Below are 24,895 nucleotides of genomic sequence, written 5' to 3' on the forward strand. Positions count from 1 at the left end.
TCCTGGATTTCCTGGAAGTCTATTGTCTTTGCCAGATTGGGGAAATTCTCCTTTATTATTTGTTCAAATAAGGTTTCCACTCGTGACTGTTCCTCTTCCCCTTCTGGTACCCCTATAATTCGAATGTTGGAACGTTTAAAGATGTCCTGGAGGGTCCTAAGCCTCTCCTCATTTTTTTGAATTCTTGTTTCTTCATTCTTTTCTATTTGGTCGTTTTTTCCTTCCTTTTGGTCCACTCCTTTGATTTGAGTCCCAATTTCCTTTCCATTACTATTGGTTTCCTGTGCATTTCCCTTCATTTCAATTAGTTTAGCCTTCATGTGTTTCTCTAATTTGTGACTAAAATCAACCAGTTCTGTGAGGGTCCTGATCACCAGTATTTTGAACTGTGCATCTGAAAGTTTGGCTATTTCTTCATCACTTAGATTTATTGGCTCTGGGGGCTCTGAGTTGTTCTTGAGCCATGTTTTTATCTGTTTGTGCCTGTTATGTATGAGGAGCGGAGCCTTAGTTGTATACCAGGGCGAGGCCACCCAGGTCGCTGGTTTGTGATGCTGTGTGTGGGGGTGGGGTCAGAGAGGGAGCAATGGAGGTCCACCGCTCACGCCCGCCTATTTACCTGAGTGGAAATGTGCGAGCCTGCTGCCCTGCGCCATGCGGTCTCAATGCTCACCTCTTCGCTGGTTTATCTGCATGCAAATGCTCGACCGACCACAGACAGCCAGCTGCGCCTCTTCCCTGTGTCCACCCGTAGCTAGCCTGCACCTGGGATCCGAGCTTTCAGGTGCCTGCGCATCACCTCTGTCGGGGATCTTTTTGGCCAACCCGCTCCGCTGCTGGCTTTGCCCCTCTTACCAGTTTAGCTGAGCATTTCGTTGTTTTCGGACTCCGTATCGTCAATTTTCTGTGTGGTTTGATAATGTTTATTATTATTAAAACTTTATTGTTTTCAGATTTGGTTGTGCGTGGACGCAAGGTGTTTCCACCTATGCCTCCATCTTGGCGGAAGTCCCTAATTGTTTATTCTATTACAATTGTCCCAATATTTTCCCCTTTGCCCCCCTCCACCCAGACCACCCCTTTCTCCCACAGTCAATTTTCTCTGCATTGTCCATGTCTATGAGTCATTCATACATGTTCTTTAATCCCTTCCCCTTCCTTCCACCATTATCCCCCTCCCCCCTCCCCTCTGGTCACTTTTAGTCTGTTCCATGTTTCTGTGTCTCTGGTTCCATTTTTCTCGTTAGTTAATTTTGTTCATGAGATTCCAGTTATAAATGAGGTCATATGGTATTTGTCTTTCACTGCCTGGCTTATTTCACTTAGTATAGTGCTCTCCAGTTCCATCCATGCTGTCACAAAAGGTAGACATTCCTTCTTTCTGGTGTATAGTATGCCATTGCGTAAATGTACCACAGTTTTTTGATCCACTCATTTACTGATGGGCACTTAGGCTGTTTCCAACACTTGGCTATTATAAATAATGCTGCTATGAACATTGGGGTGCATAGGTTCTTTTGAATTGGCGTTTCAGGATTCTTAGGGTATATTCCCAGCAGTGGCATTGCTGGGTCAAAAGGCAGTTCCATTTTTAGTTTTCTGAGGGAATTCCATACTGTTTTCCACGGTTGCTGTACCAATCTGCATTCCCACCAACAGTGCACTAGGGTTCCCTTTTCTCCACATTGCCAGCACTTGTTTGTTGATTTGGTTATGACAGCCTTTCTGATTGATGTGAAGTGGTATCTCATTGTGGTTTTAATTTACATCTCTCTCATGGCTAGTGATGCTGAGCATTTTTTTCATATGGCTATGGGCCATCCATAAATGTCCTCTTTGGAGAAGTGTCTATTCAGGTCCTCCCATTTTTAAAAAATATTTCTTTTATTTATCTTTAGAGGAGAAGGGAAGGAGAGAAGGAGAGAAATATCAATGTATGGTTACCTCTCATGGGTCCCCTGCTGGGAACTGGCCTGCAACCCAGGCATGTGCCCTGACTGGGAATCGAACTGCAGTTGTTTGGTTTGCAGGCCTGTGCTCAATCCACTGAGCTACACCAGCCACAGCAGGTCCTCCCATTTTTTTAATTGGATTGTCTGTCTTCCTGGTGTTGAGTCATATGAGTTCTTTGTATATTTTGGAGATTAAACCCTTGTCTGATGTATCATTGGCAAATATGTTCTTCCTATAAGTTGGTTCCCTTTACACTTTGCTGATGGTTTCTTTAGCCATGCAGAAACTTTTTAATTTGATGTAGTCCATTTGTTTATTTTTTTATTTCCCTTGCCCTAGGAGATATATCAGCAAAATATTGCTACATGGGATTTCTGAAATTTTATTGCCTCTGTTTTCCACTAGGAGTTTTATGGTGTCATGACTTATATTTAAGTCCTTTATCCATTTTGAGTTTATTCTGGTATATGGTGTAAGACGGTGGTCTAGTTTCATTTTTTTGCATGTACCAGTCCAGTTTTCCCTACACCATTTATTGAAGAAACTGTTTTTACTCCATCGTATGCTCATTCTCCTTTGTCAAATATTCATTGACCATAGAGACATGGGTTTATTTCTGGGCTCTCTATTCTGTTCCATTGATCTATGTCTTTGTTGTTATGGCAGTACCAGGCTTTTGATTACAGTGGTGTTGTAGTATAGTTTAATATCAAATATTGTGATTCCTTCCAACTTTGTTCTTCTTTCTCAGGATTGCTGAAGCTATTTGAGGTCTTTTTTTTTTGGTTCCATATACATTTAAAAAATATTTGTTCTCGATCTGTGAAATATACCATTGGTATTTTAATAAGAATTGCATTGAATATATAGATTGCTTAGGGTAGTATGGACATTTTAATGATGTTAATTCTTCCAATCCATGGACACAGTATATGCTTCCATTTATTTGTATCTTCCTTAATTTTTTTCTTCAGTGTTCTATTACGAGTACAGATCTTTTACATCATAGCTAAATTTATTCCTAGGTACATTATTTTTCTTTTTGCTATAGTAAATTGAATTTTCTTAGTTTCTCTTTCTGATAATTCATTGCTGCTGTACAGGAATGTCATCGATTTCTGAGTATTGACTTTGTATTCCCCTACTTTGCTGGATTCACTTAAGTCAAGTAGTTTTTTGGTGGAGACTATAGGGTTTTCTATGTACACTATCATGTTGTCTGCAAATAATGACAGTTTTACTTCCTCCTTTCCAATTTGGATGACCTTTCTTTTTCTTGTCTAATCACTGTGGCTAGAACTTCCAGTAGTATGTGGAATAAGAGTGGTGAAAATGGGCATCCTTGCCTTGTTCCTGATCTTAATTGGAAACACTTTTAGGCTTTGCCAATTGAGTATGATGTTCACAAGTAGGTTTCTCATCTATGGCTTTTAAAATGTTGAGGTATGCTCCCTCTATCCCCACTTTGTTGAGTTTTTTTTTTAATCATAAATGGGTATGGGATTTTATCAAATCCCATTTGTTGGACAACTCCCTTAAATATTATGTAGTGACTGCCTTTGTCTCTTGTTGTGGCCTTTGTTCTAAAGTCTATTTGTCTGATATAAGTATGCTACCCCAGCTTTTCTTCATGTCCATTTGCTTGGAATACTTTTTCATCCTTTCACTTTCAGCCTGTGTAGATCTTTTGTTCTGAGGTAGGTCTCTTATAGATAGCATATATGCAGATTGTGTTTTCCTATCCACTCAGCTATCCTGTGCCTTTTGATTGGAGCATTTAATCCATTAACATTTAAGGTTATTATAGATAAATTCTTCTTCATTGCCATTTTTTCCCATTGTACCTTTGTTCCTCTTTCTCTCTATTTCTTCTTCTAAACGAAGTCCCTTTAGCATCTCTTTCAATGCTGGATTGGTGGAGGTGTGCTCTTTTAGTTTTTGTTGTTGTTGTTTTTTGTCTGGGAAGCTCTTTATTTTGCCTTCCATTTTAAATGAGAGCCCTGCTGGATAGAGTAGTCTCAGTTGTAGGTCTTTGCTTTTCATTACTTGTAATATTTCATGTCATTCCCTTGTAGTGGTTGTACTGTTTCTCTTGTAGACTTGTAGTATTTCTGTTAAGAAATCAGCTGATAACCTTATTGTAGCTCCTTTGAATGCTCCTAGCTGTTTCTCTCTTGCTGCCTTTAGGCTCCCCTCTTTGTCTTTAAATTTTGCCATTTTAATTATGATGTGTCTTGGAATGGGCCTCTTTACGTTCATTTTGATTGGGACCCTCTGTGCTTACTGAACTTGTTACTTTTTCCCTCACCAAGTTAGAGACACTTTGTCATTTTTTTCAAGCAGGTTTTCTATCCCTTGATCCTTTTCTTCCTCTGGTATTTCTGTGGTGTGAATATTGTTATGTTTCATGTTGTCCTGCAGTTCTCTTAAACTATCCTCATTCTTTTTTAGTCTTTTTTTTTTTTTCATTTTGTTGCTCTATGTGGTTTTCTCTACCTTGTCTTCCAGCTCGCTGATTTGGTCCTCTGCTTCATCCAGCCTGATTTTAATTCCTTCTAGTGTATTATTCATTTCAGATATTGTATTCTTTATTTCCTCCTGGTTCTTATTCATAGTTTCTATGTCATTTATCGTGTTGATGTAATTCCCACCAAGTTCCTTGTAGCTCCCATAAAGTTCCTTGAGCATCCCCCTAACCATTATCTTGAACTGTATGTCTGATAGATTGTTTGCCTCAATTTCATTTCTCTTTTTCTCAGGATTCCTCCATTTCTTTCAATTGGGGGTTGTTTCTTTGTCTCCCCATTTTATTTTTTTCTTTTGAACTTATATTTTATTGTCTATGCCATTACAGTTATCCCAATTTTAACCCTTTGCCCCCATCCACCCAGCACTCCCCACTCACTCAGGCAATCCCCACATTGTTCATGTCCATGGATCATGCATATAAGGTCTTTGGCTACTCCATTTCCTATACTGTACTCTACATCCCCATGGCTATTCTGTAACTACTCCCTCTCTCCCCATTTTAGATGACTTTTTGTTTTTGCACATCAGATTGCTCTGCTTTGACTCCCTGTCTTCTGGGGTGGCCTTCTGTGGTAGATTTCTGTGAGACACAGTGGTTCAGTCTCTGATCTCCTGAGCTGGATGCTCTAGGTATGCCCTTTATTCATATTATGTGAGCTCTCTTGTTGTACTTGGGCTTTGATTATTGATGGGTCATTCGTTGGTGGGTTCTCCCCTCTGGTAGGCTCACTGAGAGTCTGCATCCCCACCACATCTGGTATGCTGTTGTACAGGTGCTGGCAGAACAAAGCAAAACTACCCAGAAAGCCAAACCCACGGCAGCAGAAATACCCCACCACATCAGCCATGTCAACAGCAAATGAGGAAAAATTAATAAAAGTGGAAAGAGATTAAGAATATTATAAGAGAGGAAAAAAGTATGAGATGACTAAAAGAAAGAAATTATTTTGAGAGGGAGGAGGTAGGAGAAGTACTGAGTAGGGAATGAAACAAGGTGAATGAAAAGAAAAAATAAACTTTATAACCTAAGTTAAAAAGGGAAGAGAGGTGGCAAAATGGAGTAAGAAAAGGGAAGAATATTATATGAGGTTTGAAATAAATTTTTTAAAAGTGAGCCAGTAGGAACAGTATTGAAGAAAAACCTCAACAGAGTCAATAAAATGACAGATGAACCAAGAATAATAAAGGAGGAAAGAGAATAAGAATATTATAAGAAAAAGAATCTACAATGACTACAGTAAAAAAAAAAAATGATTTTGAGAGGACAGAGGGAGGAGAAATAATAAGAGTAAGGAATAGAATTCAGGGAAAGAGACTTCTGCCAAGATGGAGACGTAGGTGGAACCACCTTGCCTCTGTGCACAACCAAATCTAAGAACAACTATTTTTAACAACAATAAACACAACCAAGCCACACAGAAAATCGACAATACGGAGTCCAAAGACAACTAAATGCTCAGCTAAACCAGTAAGAGAAGCGAAGCCAGCAGCGGAGCAGGTTGGCAAGAAAAAATCCCCGGGTGGTGCGTGGTGCGCAAGCAGCCAAAGGCGCTGATCTCGGGCTAGCTACGGGAGTGCACAGGGAAGAGGCACGGCGGGCTGTCTGCCCTCGGTCGCGCATCTGCGTGCGGATAAACCAGTGAGAAGGGAAGCCTGCGCGGGGCAGCAGGCTCGCACAATTCCGATCGGATAAACAGGCCCGGGGCGAGTGGTGTGACTCGACGGACTGAGCTAGTGGAGAGGACTGCCATTGCTCCCTCTCTGACCACGCCCCCACACACAGCGTCACAAACCAGCAACCTAGGTCGCCCCACCCTGGTAAACAACTAAGGCTTCGCTCCGCTTACTTAATGGCACGAATAGACCAAAAATGGCTCTAGGACAACTCAGAGCCCCAGAACCGATAGATCTAAGCGATGAAGAAATAGCCAGTCTTTCAGATGCACAGTTCAAAACACTGGTTATCAGGATCCTTATAGAACTGGTTGATTTTAGTCACAAATTAGAGAAACATATGGAAGCTAAACTAATTGAAATGAATGGTAATACAAAGGAAACCAATAGTAATGGAAAGGAAATTGGGACTCATATCAAGGGAGTGGACCAGAAGGAAGAAAAAAATGATCAAACAGAAAAGAATGAAGAAATAAGAATTCAGAAAAATGAGGAGAAGCTTAGGAACCTCCAGGACATCTTTAAACATTCCAACATTCGAATTATAGGGGTACCAGAAGGGGGAAAGGCACAGCTACCAGTGCAAAACTTATTTGAACAAATAATAAAGGAGAATTTCCCCAATCTGGCAAAGGAAATAGACTTCCAGGAAATCCAGGAAGCTCAGAGAGTCCCAAAGAAGTTGGACCCAAGAAGAAACACCCCAAGGCACATCATCATTACATTAGCCAAGATTAAAATGAAGGAGAGAATCCTAGAAGCAGCAAGAGCTAAGGGGACAGTCACCTACAAAGGAGTTCCCATCAGACTGTCAGCGGATTTCTCAAAAGAGACCTCACAGGCAAGAAGGGGCTGGAAAGAGGCATTCCAAGTCATGAAATCCAAATACCTACAACCAAGATTGCTCTATCCAGCAAAGCTTTCACTTAGAATGGAAGGACAGATAAAGTGCTTCTCAGGTAAGACCAAATTCAAGGAGTTCATCATCACCAAGCCCTTATTATATGAAATGTTAAAGGGACTTATCTAAGAAAAAGAAGATAAAAAATATGAACAGTGAAAGGACAGCAAACTCACAGTTAGTAACAACCACACCTAAAACAAAAGCAAATTAAGAGGACAGCTAGATCAGGAGCAGAACCATAGAAATGAAGATCACATGGAGGGTTAGCAACAGGGGAGTGGGAGGAGGAGAAGGGGGGAGAAAGTACAGAAAATAAGTAGCATAGACAGTAGATAGAAAATAGATAGGGGGGAGGGTAAGAATAGTAGGGGAAATACAGAATCTAAAGAATTTGAGACACATGTTCATGAACTAAAGGGGGAAATGGTGGGGGAGGGGTATGCAGGGTGGAGGGGAATGGAGGGGGGAATAGAATAAATGTAATGGCATAATCAATAAAAAAGTTTTAAAAAAAGAATTCAGGGAAAGAAAGGGAAAAACTAAAAATTCACACTCAGATAAGCAAAAACAGGAGGAAAGCAAAATAGAATAAGATGGGGAGATTAACCTGAGATTTGAAACTTTAAAAATAGTGTAAAAATAAGAATAAAATTGAAGAAAAACAGCAATAACTGCAATAACCATGCTAAACAAGCAATGATTAATAAAGGTGGAAAGAAAGAATATTATAAGAAAGGGGAAAACAGTGTGAGCTGACTAAAGGAAAGAAAATGGTTTTGAGAGGATAGAGGGAGGGGAAAGAGTAAGAAACAAGAATAAGATGTAGAAAGGGGGAAATAAAATTTTAAATGAAAATAAGAATAAGAATGAAGCAGGCAAAATGGAGTAATACAAGAGAAGGATACAATGTGAAATTTGAAATAAAATGCAACGTAAATAAAAAGAATAAAAAAGACAAAAATAGTGAATTGGTTGGAATACAACTGAAGAGAAAAAAATGTTAAAAGAATACACGCAAGAAAAAAATTAAGCAAATACTGAAGAAGAGTGAGGTGGAATTCGTCTCAGCAGAGTTGGTATTTGCCTTCTGTCTGGATCCTCCTCTTGCTTTTTAACAGCTCAAGGTTCAGGGGTGGGTCATCCAACTTCTGGCAGCACCACATGTAACACCTTCACCTGCCTCTAGAGGGGGCTCTTACTGCAATCTGGAGGATAGGAGCCCTGGGTCTCCCCTTAGGAGGAGCTGTTCAGTCTTCTGGGAAAACCGTGGGTGTGTTCCCCTGCCCCTCTACTACCAGTCTTGGTCTGTCCCAGCTTATTTCCAATACTGTATAGTTTCTGATGAACTAGCTGTCTGTTTCAAGGGAGGGGCAATCTGTGTAAGAGGGTTAGCTCTTTCTTGCTTGATGCTGATGGTGGCTCTGTGTGCGAGCCAAGGTTGGGTGGGGCCCTGATTACTCCTTGTTGCACTGATTTCTGGTCTCTCTGCCTTCCTGGTGTCAGTGGAATAGGGCCCTAGGAACCAGTGTATTTTGACTCCCTGAGAGTTCAAAATGGCCTTTTGGAGTTTCTCTTCCTGTCTTTCTCCTGTGGATACGCACCCTGCAGCAGGTTCTTGAGCCTGGCCTGACTGTTCTGCCGAACTTCCCCACTGGATACATTACTTGCAATCCAACAGGTGGTGGGGGCTGGGTACATCCTTCCCTTCCCAGAGGTTTGAACTGTGCTAGGGAAGGGGGTTCTGCCTGGCTATAAGTAATCTCAGATGCTCAACTCTTGCCCATCTAATTCCCAGCCCACTGCCCTAACAGTAGACACAGTCCTGAACTGTTTTTGCATATCCCCTGGCTTGCTAACTGTGCTTGGACCCAGAAATCCTTTCACCATGGAACTTTCTGATCTCCCCATCCACCTGTTTTGAGTGGGAGTTAACCGTCCTTTCACACTGTCCCTTTGCTGGCAGAGCAGCTGTGTGTGGGGTCCCTGCCCAGCACGCTTCAGCTCCCCTTTTAAAAAGTCTCTCTGTGGCATCCCCACTGCAGCACTAAGTCACTGTCTGCTTCTCCGTGCACACCACCTCTCCAAAAAACCAAGTCTCTAACGGTCATGGCTGGCCAGTCTGCCTCTATCCAACCCAGGCGCAACCCGGATTGTTTTGGGAGACAGAGTCCCTCTCTATGGCACTCTCCTGGTTGATGTTTAGTGCTATGGTTATGGACATGCTGCTCGCTGTGTGTGTGTGTGTGCCTGGGTCTCCTCCACTCTATATATCCTCCAAAGTCCCTCCCAGCCAGGGTTTGGGGGTTTGCTATTCAGGACTGGGGCTCCCTGCTGTGGGAGGGGAGGGAGTCACGAAGCTGAGATTTCTGACTAGTCTCTGCTGCAGGCACCACACATGCGGTGTTTCCCCTTCAACTTATAAAGTCTCCTTACCACCCGTCGTGAGGCATCTTCTGTACTCTTTGGCTTCAAAACTTCATATCAGCTAAGATTCTGTTGATTGTTCGGATTATTTGTCAGAAGATCAGTCGTGAATCCTAGTTGGGAGCAAGAGCGAGTGGACTCAGCTTCCACTTACCTGGCTGCCATCTTCCCCAAGCCCAGAAGGGCTTTATCAGACAATTAAATGACAAGGAATTAAATAGAACTATCTTATAGATTTATTAATGAAAAATACCTTACAAAAACAGTATGTTTGGCCCTAAAATAGTTCAGCTGACTCTGAGGGTTTACAACAGCGACTGAGCAAGTGGCAGTAATGACTCTGCTGCTGAGACAGAAGGGTGTTAGTATGCCCAACTCCATTGTTTAGAGGGCAAATGTTGGAAGCTCCACATTCTAGGCCTAAGTTTTAGGGGCACAGGGAAGGCTGACAGTCTATAATATCTGGGAAGGGGTACATGTCCCTCCAAGACTGGGGGATGGGGAAGACAGACAGGTAATAGAGATAGGTAGATAAAATAAAGAATAGAAGTTGGTAAGATAGTAGAGGAACAGAGGATGAGGGCTTAAGTACAAGTAGGGACATAAAGTATCCAGTAATAAAATGGTGACCTAAGGAATGGCTAGTGTCCAGAGTAACATGGAGTCATCTTTAAAGTGGCTCAAATAAAGGCCTAAATAGCAGCTACTTCTCTTTGCTAGGTGAATGGAAATTGGAATTTCCAATATTCCTTCTCAAGCAGCCACATCACATTAGAGGTTCCTGGCATCCCCAGGAGAAGCTGCCCACTCTATGATGAGACTAGCACAACCCTGGCAGGGATGTAAGGTATGAACTCTGCCACAGTACAGTTGGACAGAGAAAGCCGTGGCTCCAGGAAAGGAAAGGGGTGGCCCTTACCACCTACTGTTCTGCAGGGCTCTAGCCCTGATCTGCTTTCTTCCAGGGGCATCTACTAGAACAAACAGAAACTCTTGTCCCCCTATCCTCCTGTGCCCAGATTGTGGGGCATAACTGCTTTGCCTCCAGTCATCATCTGGGGGCATATCTACTCTTCGAGGACCAGGGGCTCGAGACCCTGGAACAGGACCTGAATTCTGAATTCTTAGGGGTACATGAAGACTGTTTGATGATAGAGACACAGGGTGAACAATGGGAGGATGGGAGGGTGAATGGAGAAGACCCCCCCAGGACTGATCATGAGGAACGTGAAGGCCCTGGTGTCTTTCTGGTAGTGTGGCAGAGTGGATTAGCTGAGTCTTGCACCCTGGAGTAGTCAGGAATCTAGCCCCAACATGCTGGCTGGCCTCTGACCATAGTCCCCAAGAGGCATCTGTTCTGGAACAGTGGGGGAGACTCCGATAGTTCCAAGTCGTTCCTGTGTACTTGACCCCTTGGGAAGTTTCACTCCTGTCACACATAGCCAGAAACTGCTGGGCACTCCTTGAAGTTCCTGAGAAGAGAAAAGAAAGCCAAAGATTGAGCATCTTCAGTAAACCATTCTTCTGAGAGGACCATTCCAAGCTGTTCCTCCCAACTCTCCACCCCTCCAGGAACATACACACAAGGGAAGGAAGAAACCTAGCCTTGCTTTAATTTAGTTTCTTTTAAACTCCTAATATACATCCAAATCAAGTATCTTACCTCCAACCTGGGCAAATAAAATAGTCTCTTAAATGCTGCCATACTTCTAACCTCATTCCACTATAATCCTTCAACTTCAACACACGTGTGTGCACGCACAGACACACTCCAGAATGGCTCTTGAATATTGCAAATGTATATTCTCGTTGTGACAGCTCTACTCCTAGAGCCATCACTCCAAAACATCACTTATCTTCTTAATATGGTGCCTCTACTCCAGTCACATTCCTGTACATTCTGAGATCTCTGCTTTTGTTCACGCCACCCCTCCCACATATACAATGTGAAGTGCCTTTTCTATACATTAATTCCCCTTTACTTAAAAGAATCACTTCTAAAAATACATCCCAATTCTTTATTTTTCATATCCCATCAACATCTGTCTTATACTGTTAAATATATGTATCTATGTATACGTATTTTGACTAAGCACTGAGCTCTTTGAGAGTGGAGAGCTGCCTTCTTTCTCCTCTGTATTGACAACAGCATTTGGTGCAGAATAGCCTGCAATAAATGCTGCTTATATCATCAGATGCCCTTAGCAACTTTCAAAGGAAGCTGGCTATCTGGATTGTTCCACGGAGTAACAGAAAGTCCACCTACCCAGATGGCCTATTTATCCAAAGCTTCCTAAAATTTAGACACAGATAATCAACAATACTACTCTATCTTCTGTTCTAGAACCACAACCGCCCTCTGCCCTGGGGCATTTATATCTACAAACCAAGGTTTCTCAACCTTGGCACTAATGATATTTTGGGCTGATAATTCTTTCTTTGGGGGATAAGGGAGTGCAGGGAAACTTCCCTGTACATTGCAGGATGTTTACCAACATCCCTGGCCTCTACCAACTAAATACTAGTATTACCTCCCATTTCCAAATGGGGTCACTGCCTTAAACTATAGATTCAGCCCATGAAGGGGAAAAGAAGCAAATCTTGCTATGGAGAAAGCCAGACTGATGCTGCCCACCTTCCCCAGGACTGTTTGGGTCTTTATTCATGGCATGGGTATTTGAGGTACAGGGTCTTCCCAAGACTACCATAGGCCATTACTTAACTGAGGCTTAGGGGTCAGAAGGAGAGAAAACTAATAGAGATGACACTTCCATTTTAGGGGGGATTCTAAAGACTGGATATTAACTCCCATTGAAGCAGTTCATTTTCATGGGTGGTTAGATTCTAGGAACTCTAGACCTTTAGCTGAAGAACTATGTTGCCCAAGAAATGATTCAATCACAATTCATCTAGATGAATATTTGATCTTAAAGTAGTAATTCATATCCCTTTACAACCCCACCTTGGGACACACATACACATGTACCTATAGGAGTACTAATTTGAGCCTTTATGTCCCTGGAAAGGTACCACATTCTGGCATATAATATTACAATTGAGGGGAGAGTTACCTGGGGGTCTATGGGGCTCCCCTGTCATGCTGGGCATCAAGACATCTGGGGACAGGAACTGTGGTTGGGGTGGGTAGAGTTGGGGACCAAGGAGAAACACAGGAGGGTCATGGATGACAGGGAGGGAAGAGGAGCTGGAACAACGGTGCTTGGTTTCCAAAGCCTTTTTCCTCACGTTTGATGAATCCTTATAATGAGACGACAAAAAAACACAGAGATGAGAATTAACATACAGCAGGACATGGCTGGGTAAACACAGTGAGGCAAGCGGTGGGGAAGGAGGGAACTAAAGTGCAAACATGCCATGTTCTGGAAAGGGGCTCGGTTTACTCAGTCACTCTTCTTGTTAGTCGCTCTAGGAAACATCCTGACCACTATTAACTGGAGGCACCAAACTGCAGATTCTCCTCTCTTAACTTGTCTTCCTCATAGCTCTTTCCTTCCCAACCCTGCCATCTACATCTTTAGCAAACTCCTTAATGCTAACAGTAGAATTAGAGAGACAAAGATAGACATTTAAAAACAGAAAAGAAATGAGAGAGAAATTCAGAAAGCCTGGGATTGAGAAAGAACATTCTATACTCTATCTAAATATTAGAAACCAAAATATATCTCCTTAAGTGTACAATCAAGAATTCTTGCCCTGGCCAGTGTGGCTCGGTGGACTGAATGCCAGCCTGCAAAGCAAGGGGTTGCCTGTTCGATTCCCAGTCAGGGCACACACCTGGATTGCAGGCCAGGTCCCCAGTAGGGTGCGTTCGAGAGGCATTCACATATTGATGTTTCTCTCCCTCTTTCTCCCTCCTTTCCCTTCTAAAAATGAATAAATAAAATCTTAAAAACAAAACAAAACTCTACTACTCTGTTTTCTCTCCTGTCATTGCTACATTCTACTCTCTCCTTGTTTGCCTGTCAAGCTGGCACTCACTGATGCTTATGTCCTGTTCTACACTCCATCAGTCATTCACTTTTGTGGCAAAACTTCAGAAATATCCCCTTTAACATTTGAAACACTAGCCCTGGCTGGTGTAGCTCAGTGGATTGAGCACAGCCTGTGAACCAGAGGATCATGGTTCGATTCCCAGTCAGGGCACATGCCTGGGTTGCAGGTGAGTTCCCGGCGGGGGACCCATGAGAGGCAACCATACATTGATATTCTCTCTCTCCTTCCCTTCCCCTCTAAAGATAAATAAATAAAATCTTTTCAAAAATTTGAAACACTATTATATCCACAATTGAACCAACATTCTTCCAAACTCCACCTCCAGGTACCACATTTTCTTAAGTCATCCAGATTAATATATTTACATTGCCCTTGATTTTGTACTTTTCATCCATTATTCCATTAGTTGCCTTTGCCAAATACTGTCATTTCTACCCATAGGTTTCCTATTTCACCTTAACTGGACCATGGCAACAACCTCTGATCCGATCTTCCCATCTCCAGCCCACTACATCCTTACTGTGGCCTGCGAGTTCCTAAATAATATGGCAATGCCGATTTTCTCACGTATCTGCTGCCATTCCTGCACTTTTACACTCCAGCCTTCTTAACGTTCCACAAATACGCCACACTCATTTCACCTCAGGCGTTTTACACGTACCGTTTCTGTTATCTGGAATGTTCTTTCCATTGCTCACACCTTGATATCAGTGAGGTTTCTGATCAAATGTTACTTCCTTAAAGCCAGCTTCCCTCACCATTCCATCGAGAATAACCCTGTTACCTTTTTACTCCTTATCCTCTGGCTTTGTTTTATTCTTCTTTATCATATATTGTCTAAGATTAGCTTGTTTATTGTCTTTTTCTCCTAGTAGAATACAGTTCTTTTCACTCCAGTATCCCCAGCACCTTTTTTTTTTTTTTTGGTTTACAACAAACTTTATTGGAGTACAATTTACATATCATAAAATTCACGTTATGAAAATTCAGATTTGCATGATTAACAATTTTCAACACATTTCCCAGAGAATTTCTTGACCTAGACTAGATGCAGTAGTTTCTTTTTTTTTTTTAAATTTTTTTTATTGATTATGCTGTTACACTTGTTCTATTCCCCCTTTATTCCCCTCCACCTTACCCCCCATCCCCACCATCACCCCCCCTTTAGTTTATGACCATGTGTCTCAAGTCCTTTAGATTCTATATTTCCCATGCTATTCTTGCCCCCCATCTATTTTCTATCTACTGTCTATGCTACTTATTTTCTGTACCTTCTCCCCCCTTCTCCTCCTCCCACTCCCCTGTTGCTAACCCTCCTTGAGATCTTCATTTCTATGTTTCCACTCCTGATCTAGCTGTCCTTTTAGTTTGCTTTCGTTTTAGGTGTGGTTGTTAATAACTGAGTTTGTTGTCCTTTCACTGTTCATGTTTCTTTAACTTCTTTTTCTTAGATAAGTCCCTTTAACGTTTCATATAATAAGGGCTTGGTGATGATGAACTCCTTGAATTTGATCTTATCTGAGAAGCACCTTATCTGTCCTTCCATTTTAAATGAAAGTTTTGCTGGATAGAGCAATCTTGGTTGTAGGTCTTTAGATTTCATGACTTGGAATACCTCTTTCCAGCCCCTTCTTGCCTGTAAGGTCTCTTTTGAGAAATCCGCTGACAGTCTGATGGGGACTCCTTTGTAGGTGACTGTCCCCTTAGCTCTTGCTGCTTCTAGGATTCTCTCCTTCATTTTAATCTTGGCTAATGTAATTATGATGTGTCTTGGTGTGTTCCTTCTTGGATCCAACTTCTTTGGGACTCTCTGAGCTTCCTGGATTTCCTGGAAGTCTATTTCCTTTGCCAGATTGGGGAAATTCTCCTTTATTATTTGTTCAAATAAGTTTTCCACTGGTGGCTGTGCCTTTCCCCCTTCTGGTACCCCTATAATTCGGATGTTGGAGCGTTTAAAGATGTCCTGGAGGTTCCTAAGACTCTCCTCATTTCTTTGAATTCTTGCTTCCTGACTCTTTTCTCTTTGGCCATTATTTGCTTTCTTCTGGTCCACTCCATTGATTTGAGTCCCAGTTTCCTTTTCATTGCTATTGGTGTCCTGTGCAATTCCATTCATTTCAATTAGTTTCGCCTTCATATGTTTGTCTAATTTGTCCGTATAATCTACCAGTTCTGTGAGGATCCTGATCACCAATTTTTTAAACTGTGCGTCTGTGAGTTTTGCTATTTCTTCATCGCTTAGATTTATTTCTGGGGCTCTGAGATCCTCCTGCGCCATTCTTGGTCTGTTCGGGCCCTTTAAGTGTGAGAAGCGGCGCCTTGGATTCCCAGGTCGCTGGGTTGTGACGCTGTATGTGGGGGCGTGGCCAGAGCGGGGGAAATGGCGACGCCCTCTGCCGCTTCTCACAGCTGGGTGCGGAGGAGCAGTGCCTTAGGTGGTTCACCTGGGCCGGGCCACTCAGAGTCGCTGGGTTATGACGCTGTATGTGGAGGTGGGGTCAGAGCAGGGAAATGGCGGCGCCCTCCACTGCCGCTTGCCGTGGGGACCTGCCGGCCCGGTCCAACCGCCCACTCCCTCGCCTGTCCACCCTCGCACAAATGCGCGACCTCAGTCAACACGCAGCCCCCGGCCCGGCTGTCTCCCCCGAGGTCACTCGCCTGGTTGCTCGCTGGGTCGCTCACTAGGTCTGACCCTGCGCCTGGATTCCGCGGGCCTGAGTGCGTCTGGCCGAGTCCTCCTGTGCAACCCTGCTCCGCCAGCCGCTGGTTTCGCCCCTTACCGGTCAGGCTGAAGAATTTGTTGTTAACGGACTTCCGAAAAGTTCAATTTTCCGTGTTCTGGCTGTGTTTTCTGTTGCTAATATTTAGTTTTCTCTAATCTTGGTTGTGTGAGAAGGCACGGCACATCCACCTATGCCTCCATCTTGGCGGAAGTCCCCCAGCACCTTGAACAACACCTGGAGCATCATAGGCATTTAATAAATATTAAATAAAATAATATATGCCAGTATATCTTATTTGCCTTATGAAATTGTAAGCTATTTAAGGACACAATTTGTGTTCTTTCATCAGAATGCTCATAGCATCTACCATAGCATGGCACATAGTAGGCATTTACCATTCAGCCTAAGGACCAGGTCCTTTTGGCATGTGACACAGCCAACTATTCCTTTCTTCTAGACAGAGGAGAATGATACTCTTCGCTAGTTTTCCTTCTCTCTTTGATCTCTTACATTAAGTCTTCTTTTAAGGTGGTTCTTCTAGAAGAACCACCTTAAATCTGATACCCTTCAGGGATTATGTTCTGGCTCATCTTTTTCACAATATTCTTCCTCTTTTCAATGGGTATGATTTTCAAATCTCAATTTCAAACCTAGATGTCTCATATCCAAATGTCTACAAGATATCTCCACTCAAGTTTAACACAGGGTGGGACAAAAGTAGGTTTATATTTATGAGTACACAAAACAGTTCATTCTGGTGTTATTATTTATTAATTATTATATTATTTTCCATAGAACTGTAAACCTACTTTGCCCCATCCTGTATATCCTGTATGTCTTCCCTCAAATATATACTTGCTTCTCTTCCCTCAAATACATGACTATCGATCAACCCATAATTCCTGGACAAGAACTTTGATTTCCCTTTCCCCATATCAAGGCAGGCAGGCACCAAGTCCCATTGATTTTTGCTTCCTAATTGGCTCTCCAGCATGTCCACTTCTCACTATCCTCTCAAACTTTTTACTGTGGTTCATGGTATAACCCTTGGTTTTATTCTTTCTAGTTTCACAAGTCAATACTCTCCATCCTTCCCTTGCCAGACTCTAATCTTGCCATACCAAACTTCTTTTAATTCAGTTAACATCTGCTTCAGGTCCCTTTATATATATTTTTTATTTCTTCCTGGAAGTTTTCCTTTATTCTTCAAGCCTACTTTAGATTTCCTTCTATTATACTTCCATAGCATTAAATTCTATCATGTTATATTAGAATTGCTTATTTATCTGTCTCCAGAACACTGTAAACTCCACGAGAGCTGGGACTGCATCTAGCTCACTAGCCACTGTATCCCCAGCACCTGGCACAGTACCTAGAACATAAGCTCAATAAGCAATTAAAAGAATGAATGAATAAATAAATAAATAAATAAATAATACAGGAGTTGGAAGAAAGCAAGCCAAATCTAGAAAACAACAATCTGCCATCAAATGCATTAAAGGTATAGAAGACATGCTAGCCAAAAAATGACCACCTTTTCCAAAAAGAACAGCGAACCGTTCAGAGTTATTCTGGGACTGACGAATAATAGATTGGAAAAAATGACGGCCTCTAGGGAAGAGAAACTGGATCTGAAGGACTGGTAGAACAGAGACTTAGTTTTCATTCTATATCCTTTTGCACCTTTTAATTTTTATACCACATATTTAAAACGTGTTTTAAATTTTTTATTCATCTAACCTGGTGAACAAGTTTCAATGCACTGATGCTTTGTGTCCTGACCTCTACTGTAATGAAAACTCAACTTGCCTTGGGCAAGTGGGTGAAGTTCTCAAAAGGCACAATTTATAAATCCAGCCACTGAAACTATCTGAATTTGTTGATCTCTGCTGACTCGGTGTCCCTGTCCATTTCACCCACAAATCACTGCATTAATTACATAAGAAAGGCCTCAGGAGGGGAATTTTTTAAATCGTTTTCCATATTTGCTAATGCACATGCTTTATTTCAGCTTGAAAGCACACTGGACCTCAATCATGTTCTAGGGGAAGGCAGAAAAGGCAAAACAATATTCATCCCACCTCTTCCTCTGATCAGTGCAATGGGTTCTGACCCAATCAGCAGCTATTGCTTCTCAGACACTCCTCTCAAGGCTACTAGGACTCTTCTCACCCTGGGGAGTCCTATAATACACCTTGCAGAACAACTACAAGGAAGGGACATTCCTCTGAGCTCCAATCTAAATGTGGGTCAATAAAATAATGACCATGTGTCCTTTTTGCTGATTGCTTTCCCCCAAATTACAGCCTTCAGTTTTTTCTGCCTCTTCACTTGCACAGTATTTTACCTAGCAAGAGAAAGAGGGTGCTCTGAATAGAAAGACACTGATTCTACTTACAACACTGTGGGGAGAGACTGGGGTCTCCTCCCTCTCTAAGACAACATTGCCACAGATTGCATGAGATGCAGCAAAAATTCTCTGCACTGTACTTATCATCTGCTCCATACTCCTGCTGGGGTTTTGACAAGGTGTAGCCTTTAAATACACAGACACACATAGGCAAACAAATAATGCCAGACTTGGGGTTTTCCCACAGACCTGGTTTCCAGGAATTTGGGAGACAATAGGGTAAAACTCACTGGTAGAGATCTGAATTAGATATGTTTGAAAGGTAGTACCTAGGTGGCAATCTTCTTTCATTCAAAAGCAGCTCAATCATAGGTCTTGTTCTCCTCTAACAGCCCCACATTACCAAGCCCCTGCCTTACCACCAACCCTGCCACACTTGTATCTCTCCCGAATTCCTTCCCCAACACAACATCCCATGCCCAGTGCTTTGGCACCTGAGACTGCTACCTGAGAAGCAGGCACTGTGTTGGCTTCATGGAGACTGTGCTCCATTTCTGCTGTTGGGGTCTTTGAGAGACCAAGGCCAGGGGCTGAGTGCAACCTCCTTCCAACGCCATCTGCAGAGCCTTAGGAGGAAAAGACAAATATAAGTTGAAGCCCTCCCTTCCCTTGGAGCCTAAACTCTGAGCTTGGCAGTACAAAATTCAGGAGTTGTTTCATTAAGCAACTAATATGCATCCCTGATCTAATGGAGGATGTGCTCCTGGAATGCAGAAACAACAGTTTCAGAATATGCATAGTTTTCTTATATGTCACAAGGGCCTCAGAACACAGGCCTTGAAGAACGTTGTAGAGAAGGGTCCCTGTGGAAACAGCCGAATATCTCCATCTTGCCTCATTTCATTTTTTGTAAGCACAATTAACTTTGCTTCTGTCAGACTTGGGTCCAAGACTTAAAATATATACAGAGGAAATTTTCCAACATAGTGATTCTCTAGAGCATCTGTGATGACAAAGAAACTATTATCCAGTCTAGTTAGAAACAAAAATGATCATAGTAATCATCTATCAAATCTTCCTGTTATGTTTTACATAACATGGAAATGAGTTCTATGGTCTGACAGGTAGTAAGTAGTTTAACCATTATTCAAATTCAAGTCTCTCAATTTTTGCTTCCTATTATTATGAACAGGAGCTCTTCAGCAACATTTTATATGTATAACACTCTTTTACTTCCCATTAGCTTCTCTCAATTACTAAAAATTCTAAACAATCTGTAAATGCTTATCTCTCCCTCAAAGTATTGCTAGGCTGTTAAGAGCGGCTCCAAACTGGATATGTGATTCCCAAGGGGCTTGCCCCAATACGAGTACTTAAGCCTTCCATTCTGAAGATGCACATGCCCTGAACCTGTATTCGATATATCTATATCTATCGCCAATTCATGTGTTGACTTGATATTTTGATTCTAATATATGTCATCAGGCTAAAGCATCATATTACTGATATTAAGCTAGAAGACCATTATTTTTAATGCTTCCTGGAATTTAAATGCAGTGGTCCTAAAACCACCTCAGATTCATCTAGGAGCTTTAAAAAGTATAACTTCCTGTATCTCTAGACAGACCTATTGAATCAGAATCTTTGTGGTTAGAGCACAGGAATATTTATTTTTAAGAGGCTTCCTCTAGAAGTGTGGGAGATTCCCTATCTGGTCAGGTGGCTAAGTTGCTTGGAATATCATTCTGTGCACCAAAGGGTTGTGGGTTCAATTCCCAGTTAGGCACATACAGAGGTGGTGGGTTCAGTCCCCAGCTGGGGTGTATACAGGAGGCAGCTGTTTCTCTATCACACCAATGTCTCCTCTCCGTTTCTCCCTTTCTCTTTCTAAAATCAGTAAACATCCTCAGCTGAGAATTTTTTTTTTAAAGTGTAGGAGAATATACTAAGGCACTACTTCTGCAATGTAAAATGTTATAGTCTTCCTGAAAAGCAATCTAGAAATATCGACTGAGGTTGAAAATATATTTACCCTCTTACCCAACAATTTCACTACTGGAAATAAGAAGCAAAACTACCAGTTTATTGTAGCTTTGTTTACAGTAGCCAAGAATTAAAGTAAAGCCCATCTACAGGAGAATGGCTAAATACATTATGGTATCCTCAATATCAGATATTGCCCACCACTAAAAAGAATAATTGAATAGAGCAAGATGACTTGGAGGAATTTTTATGAAGTATTGTTAACAGAAAAAAAAACCCTATAATATTAACCCTCAAAAAAACACTGTTTATAAGATTTTATAAACAGAAAAATAGAGAAATATGCTGGGCAGGTGGGGAATTAAAGGTAGGAATTGATGTGAGGGGAGGAAAGATAAACAATAAAATTGTCCACAATAAAAATAGCATGTGTGCTCTGATCCTATTTATTTAAAATCATTTCTCTGTTTTTTTTAAAGCCACTCCGTAGGTGGCTATGATGGGCAGTCAGATTTAAGTATTACAGCTACAGCCCTGGCTGGTGTGGGTCAGTGGATTGAGCACTGGCCTGCAAACCAAAGGGTTGCTGGTTCGATTCCCAGTCAGGGCACATGCCTGGATTGTGGGCCAGGTCCCCATTAGGGGGCAAGAGGCAACCACATATTGATGTTGCTCTCCCTCTCTTTCTCCCTCCCTACCCCTCTAAAAATAAATAAATAAATTAATAAACAAACAAACAAATAAATAAATAAATAAGGTTCCAGCCAAGATGTAGGCGTAGGTAGAAACCCTTCATTTCCTTGCACAACCAAAAGTATGATAACAACCAATCTAAAATCAATAAACAACCAGAAGTGCCAGAAAATCAAACTGCATGGAACTCTGACAACCAAGGAATTAAAGAAAAAATCAACCAGAACAATCAGACTGGTAAGAACCTGAGGTGAGGTGGGGCTGGCTGAGAAAAACCACAGTGAGGTGGCAGGCGGGGCTGGCTGAAGGCGAAACTGAGACTCAGAGCTGGCTGTGGGCTACAGTGGCCGTGGTAGGAGAAACTCCCAGTCTCATCAGAGAGTTCACTGGGAAGTGCACTGGAGATGAGCAGGCCAGCTGCACTGTTCCCTCTCTAGCCCCTCCCCCACAAGCAGTGCCACAGCACAGCAAAGAGGGTTGCCCTGCCCTGGTGAATATCTAAGGCCCCACCCCCTTACAACCTATCAGGTATGCCAAGACAAACAAATATGGCCCAAATGAAAGAACAGAGCAACACTCCAGAAAAGAGCTAAGTGATGAGGAGAGAGCCAACCTATCTAATGGAGAATTTAAAGCCCTGGTAATCAAAATGCTCACAGAACTGATTGAGCTTGGTTGAAAAATGAAATAACAAATAAAGGATACCCAAAGTGAAATACAGCAAAATATTCAGGGAACTAACAGTGACAGGAAGGAAACCAAGACTCAAATCAATGATTTGGAACAAAAGGAAGAAATAAACATCCAACCAGAACAGAATGAAGGAACAAGAATGCAAAAACATGAAGAGAGACTTACAAACTTCTAGGACAACCTGAAAAATTTCAATATCTGAATTATAGGGTACCAGAAGGAGAAGAACAAGAGCAAGAAATTAAAAACAAATAATAAATGAAAACTTCCCCAATCTGGCAAAGGAAATAAACTTCCAGGAAGTCCAGGAAGCCCAGAGAGTCCCAAAGAAGTTGGAACCAAAGAGGAACACACCAAAGCACATCAACATTAAGTTACCTAAGATTAAAGATAAGGGAGAATCTTAGAAGCAGCAAGAGGAAAGGAGACAGTTACCTACAAAGGAGTTCCCATAAGACTATCAGCTGATTTCTCAAAAGAAACCTTACAGGCAAGAAGGGGCTGCAAAGAAGTATTCAAAGTAATGACAGGCAAGGACCTACATCCAAGATTGCTCTATCCAACAAAGCTTTCATTTAGAATGGAAAGGCAGATAAAGTACTTCCCAGATAAGGTCAAGTTCAAGGAGTTCATCATCACCAAGCCCTTATTCTATGAAATATTAAAGGGATTTATCTAAAAAAAAAAAGAAGATAGAAAATATCAATAATAAAATAACAACAAACTCACAAGTGTCAATAATAGAACCTAAAAGAAAAGAAAAACAACAAAAACAAAAATTAAACAAGCACTAGAACAGGAACAGAATCAGAGAAATGGACATTACATGGAAGGATTTCATTGAGGAGGGTGAAGGGAGCACTAGGGGGGAAAAGGTATAGGGAAGAAGAAGCATATTAGTAGTCATAAAATAGATGGGGAGAGATAAAAATGGGATAGGAAACAGAGGACTCAAAGAACTTATACGTACAACCCACGGACATGAACTAGGGAGGGAATGCTGGTGGGTTGGGTGTGCAGGGCAGAGAGAGGGTAAAGGGGGAAAACTGGGAAAACTGTAATAGCATAATCAATAAAAAATACTCTTAAAATAAATAAAATATTTATAAAAAAGAATTACAGCTATGATGATTACAATGATTAGAATCTGGTGCTCTTCTAATCAAGTCAAGCATGCTTCCCTAGACAAGGAGGTAGCTACTGAAACCTCGTGAAGGGAGTAGACTCTGATTCTTTTAAAGCAGGGGTGTCATTTTCACTGGGGGCCACATCAACCTCACAGTTGCTTTCAAAGGGCCAAATGTATTTTAGGACTGTATAAATGTAACTACTCCTTAACTAGGGGCAAAGAGTTGAGTGCTACCGCTGGGTAGAAACAAAGTGCGGGGCCAGATAAAACAAGGTGGAGGGCTGGGTTCAGCCCACAAGCCTTGTGTTTGCCACTTGTGTTTTAAAGACACTTAAGCAGAGCCCTGGCCAGGTAGAGCAACTGGTTCGAGCATCATCCTAATACACCAAGGTTATGGGTTTGATCCCCAGTCAGGGCACATGCAAGACCCAACCAAGGAAAGCACAGAAGTGGAACAACAGGTCTATATTTCTTTCTCTCATCAATAAATAAAAATTAAAATTAAAGTCTTTATTTCTTTAATAAAGATTCTAAACTATTTATGGATAAATGATATAATGTCTGGGATATGCTTTAAAGTAATCCAGTGGGAATGGGAAAGGAAAAGGGGAGGGTGCTATAGCTAAATCAATTATTGGCCATATATTAACAATGGGCCAAAATAATCACCATGCAAGTTAATGATAAGTACGTGAGGGAGTGTATAACATTTACTCTTACTCTTAATTTTTTAATATACCATGACAAAAAGTTATTTTTTATTTTTAAGATGATGTCTGCCCAATTCCATAGTACTGTGAAATTTAGAATATAGGTCAAGGGCAGTGTTTGCATGACTCTTTAGGAACTATAACATGTCAATAATCTGGTCACAAACATAGCATACTATATGATTTCATCTATGTAAAATGTCTGAAATAAGCAAATCTATAGGCAGAAAACAGATGAGAAGTTGCCTGGGGCAGGGAGAAAGGAAAGGAGGAAATGGGGAGTGGTTACTAACAGGTACAAGCTTTCTTTCGGGGGTGATAGATACACTTTAAAATCAACTGTGGTGATGGACAGACAGCTCTGCGAATGCAATAAAAATCTCAGTTGAATTGTACATTTTAGGTGAATTGTATGATGTGTAAATTATATATAAATAAAGCTCGAAAGATAAGTCAGAGAAAGACAAATACTGTATGATTTCATATGTGGAATTTAAAAAATAAAAAAAGGTGAACTAATAGAAACAGAATACAATAGTAGCTGTCAGGGGCTGGGGGAACTGAAGAGATATTAGTCAAAGGGTATGAACTTCCAGCTGTAAGTTCTAGGGATCATGACTACAGCCAAAAACACTGCATTACATACATGAAAGCTGCTAAGAGGGTAGCTTTTAAACACTGTTACCACAAAAATATTTTAATATGTGTGGTGATGGTTATGTTAACTAATATTGCTCTGGTAATCTTTTTAGCAATAAACACATGTATCAAACCATCACATTGTATACCTTAAATGTACACAATGTTATCTGTAATTTTATGTATCAATAAAGAACTGGAAAAAAAATACCAGTAATCTGGTGCTTAATAAATGCTTTACAATAAGATAAAGAAAGATAACCCCAAAGTCTAATTGGTTTGACAAGTATTTTGATAACTGATTCATTAGATGAATTTTTTAAACTAGTTTTTGTTCACTGTCAAAGAAAAAAATTAATGGTTGGTAGGTATACTTTCATACTGATTTTAGAAATATAATCTTCCTGAAGGCTAATTTTCCAGTATATATCAAGACATTTTTTTAACGTTTATAACTTTCAACTAATCATTACTTTT

At 41.3% G+C, this 24,895-nt stretch overlaps 1 protein-coding gene across 10 annotated transcripts in view; it reads right to left on the reverse strand.

The window, feature by feature from the left end:
- Positions 1–9,741: 9,741 nt before the first annotated feature.
- USP54 (ubiquitin specific peptidase 54) overlaps positions 9,742–24,895 on the reverse strand; it is a 159,333-nt gene continuing 144,179 nt past the window's right edge. For all 10 annotated transcript variants that reach the window (XM_053664000.1, XM_037130626.2, XM_053663999.1 and 7 more), the window contains 3 exons: positions 19,079–19,197; positions 12,556–12,742; positions 9,742–10,956 (listed from right to left, as the gene is read on the reverse strand). In XM_053664000.1, the coding sequence (XP_053519975.1) occupies positions 10,400–10,956; positions 12,556–12,742; positions 19,079–19,197 (863 nt within the window). In that variant the 3' untranslated portion in view covers positions 9,742–10,399. The remainder of the gene's footprint in view (positions 10,957–12,555; positions 12,743–19,078; positions 19,198–24,895) is intronic.

Source organism: Artibeus jamaicensis, unplaced genomic scaffold (genome assembly GCF_021234435.1).
Source record: "Artibeus jamaicensis isolate MK-2021 breed Jamaican fruit bat unplaced genomic scaffold, CSHL_Jam_final contig_332, whole genome shotgun sequence".
NCBI lineage: Eukaryota > Metazoa > Chordata > Mammalia > Chiroptera > Phyllostomidae > Artibeus > Artibeus jamaicensis.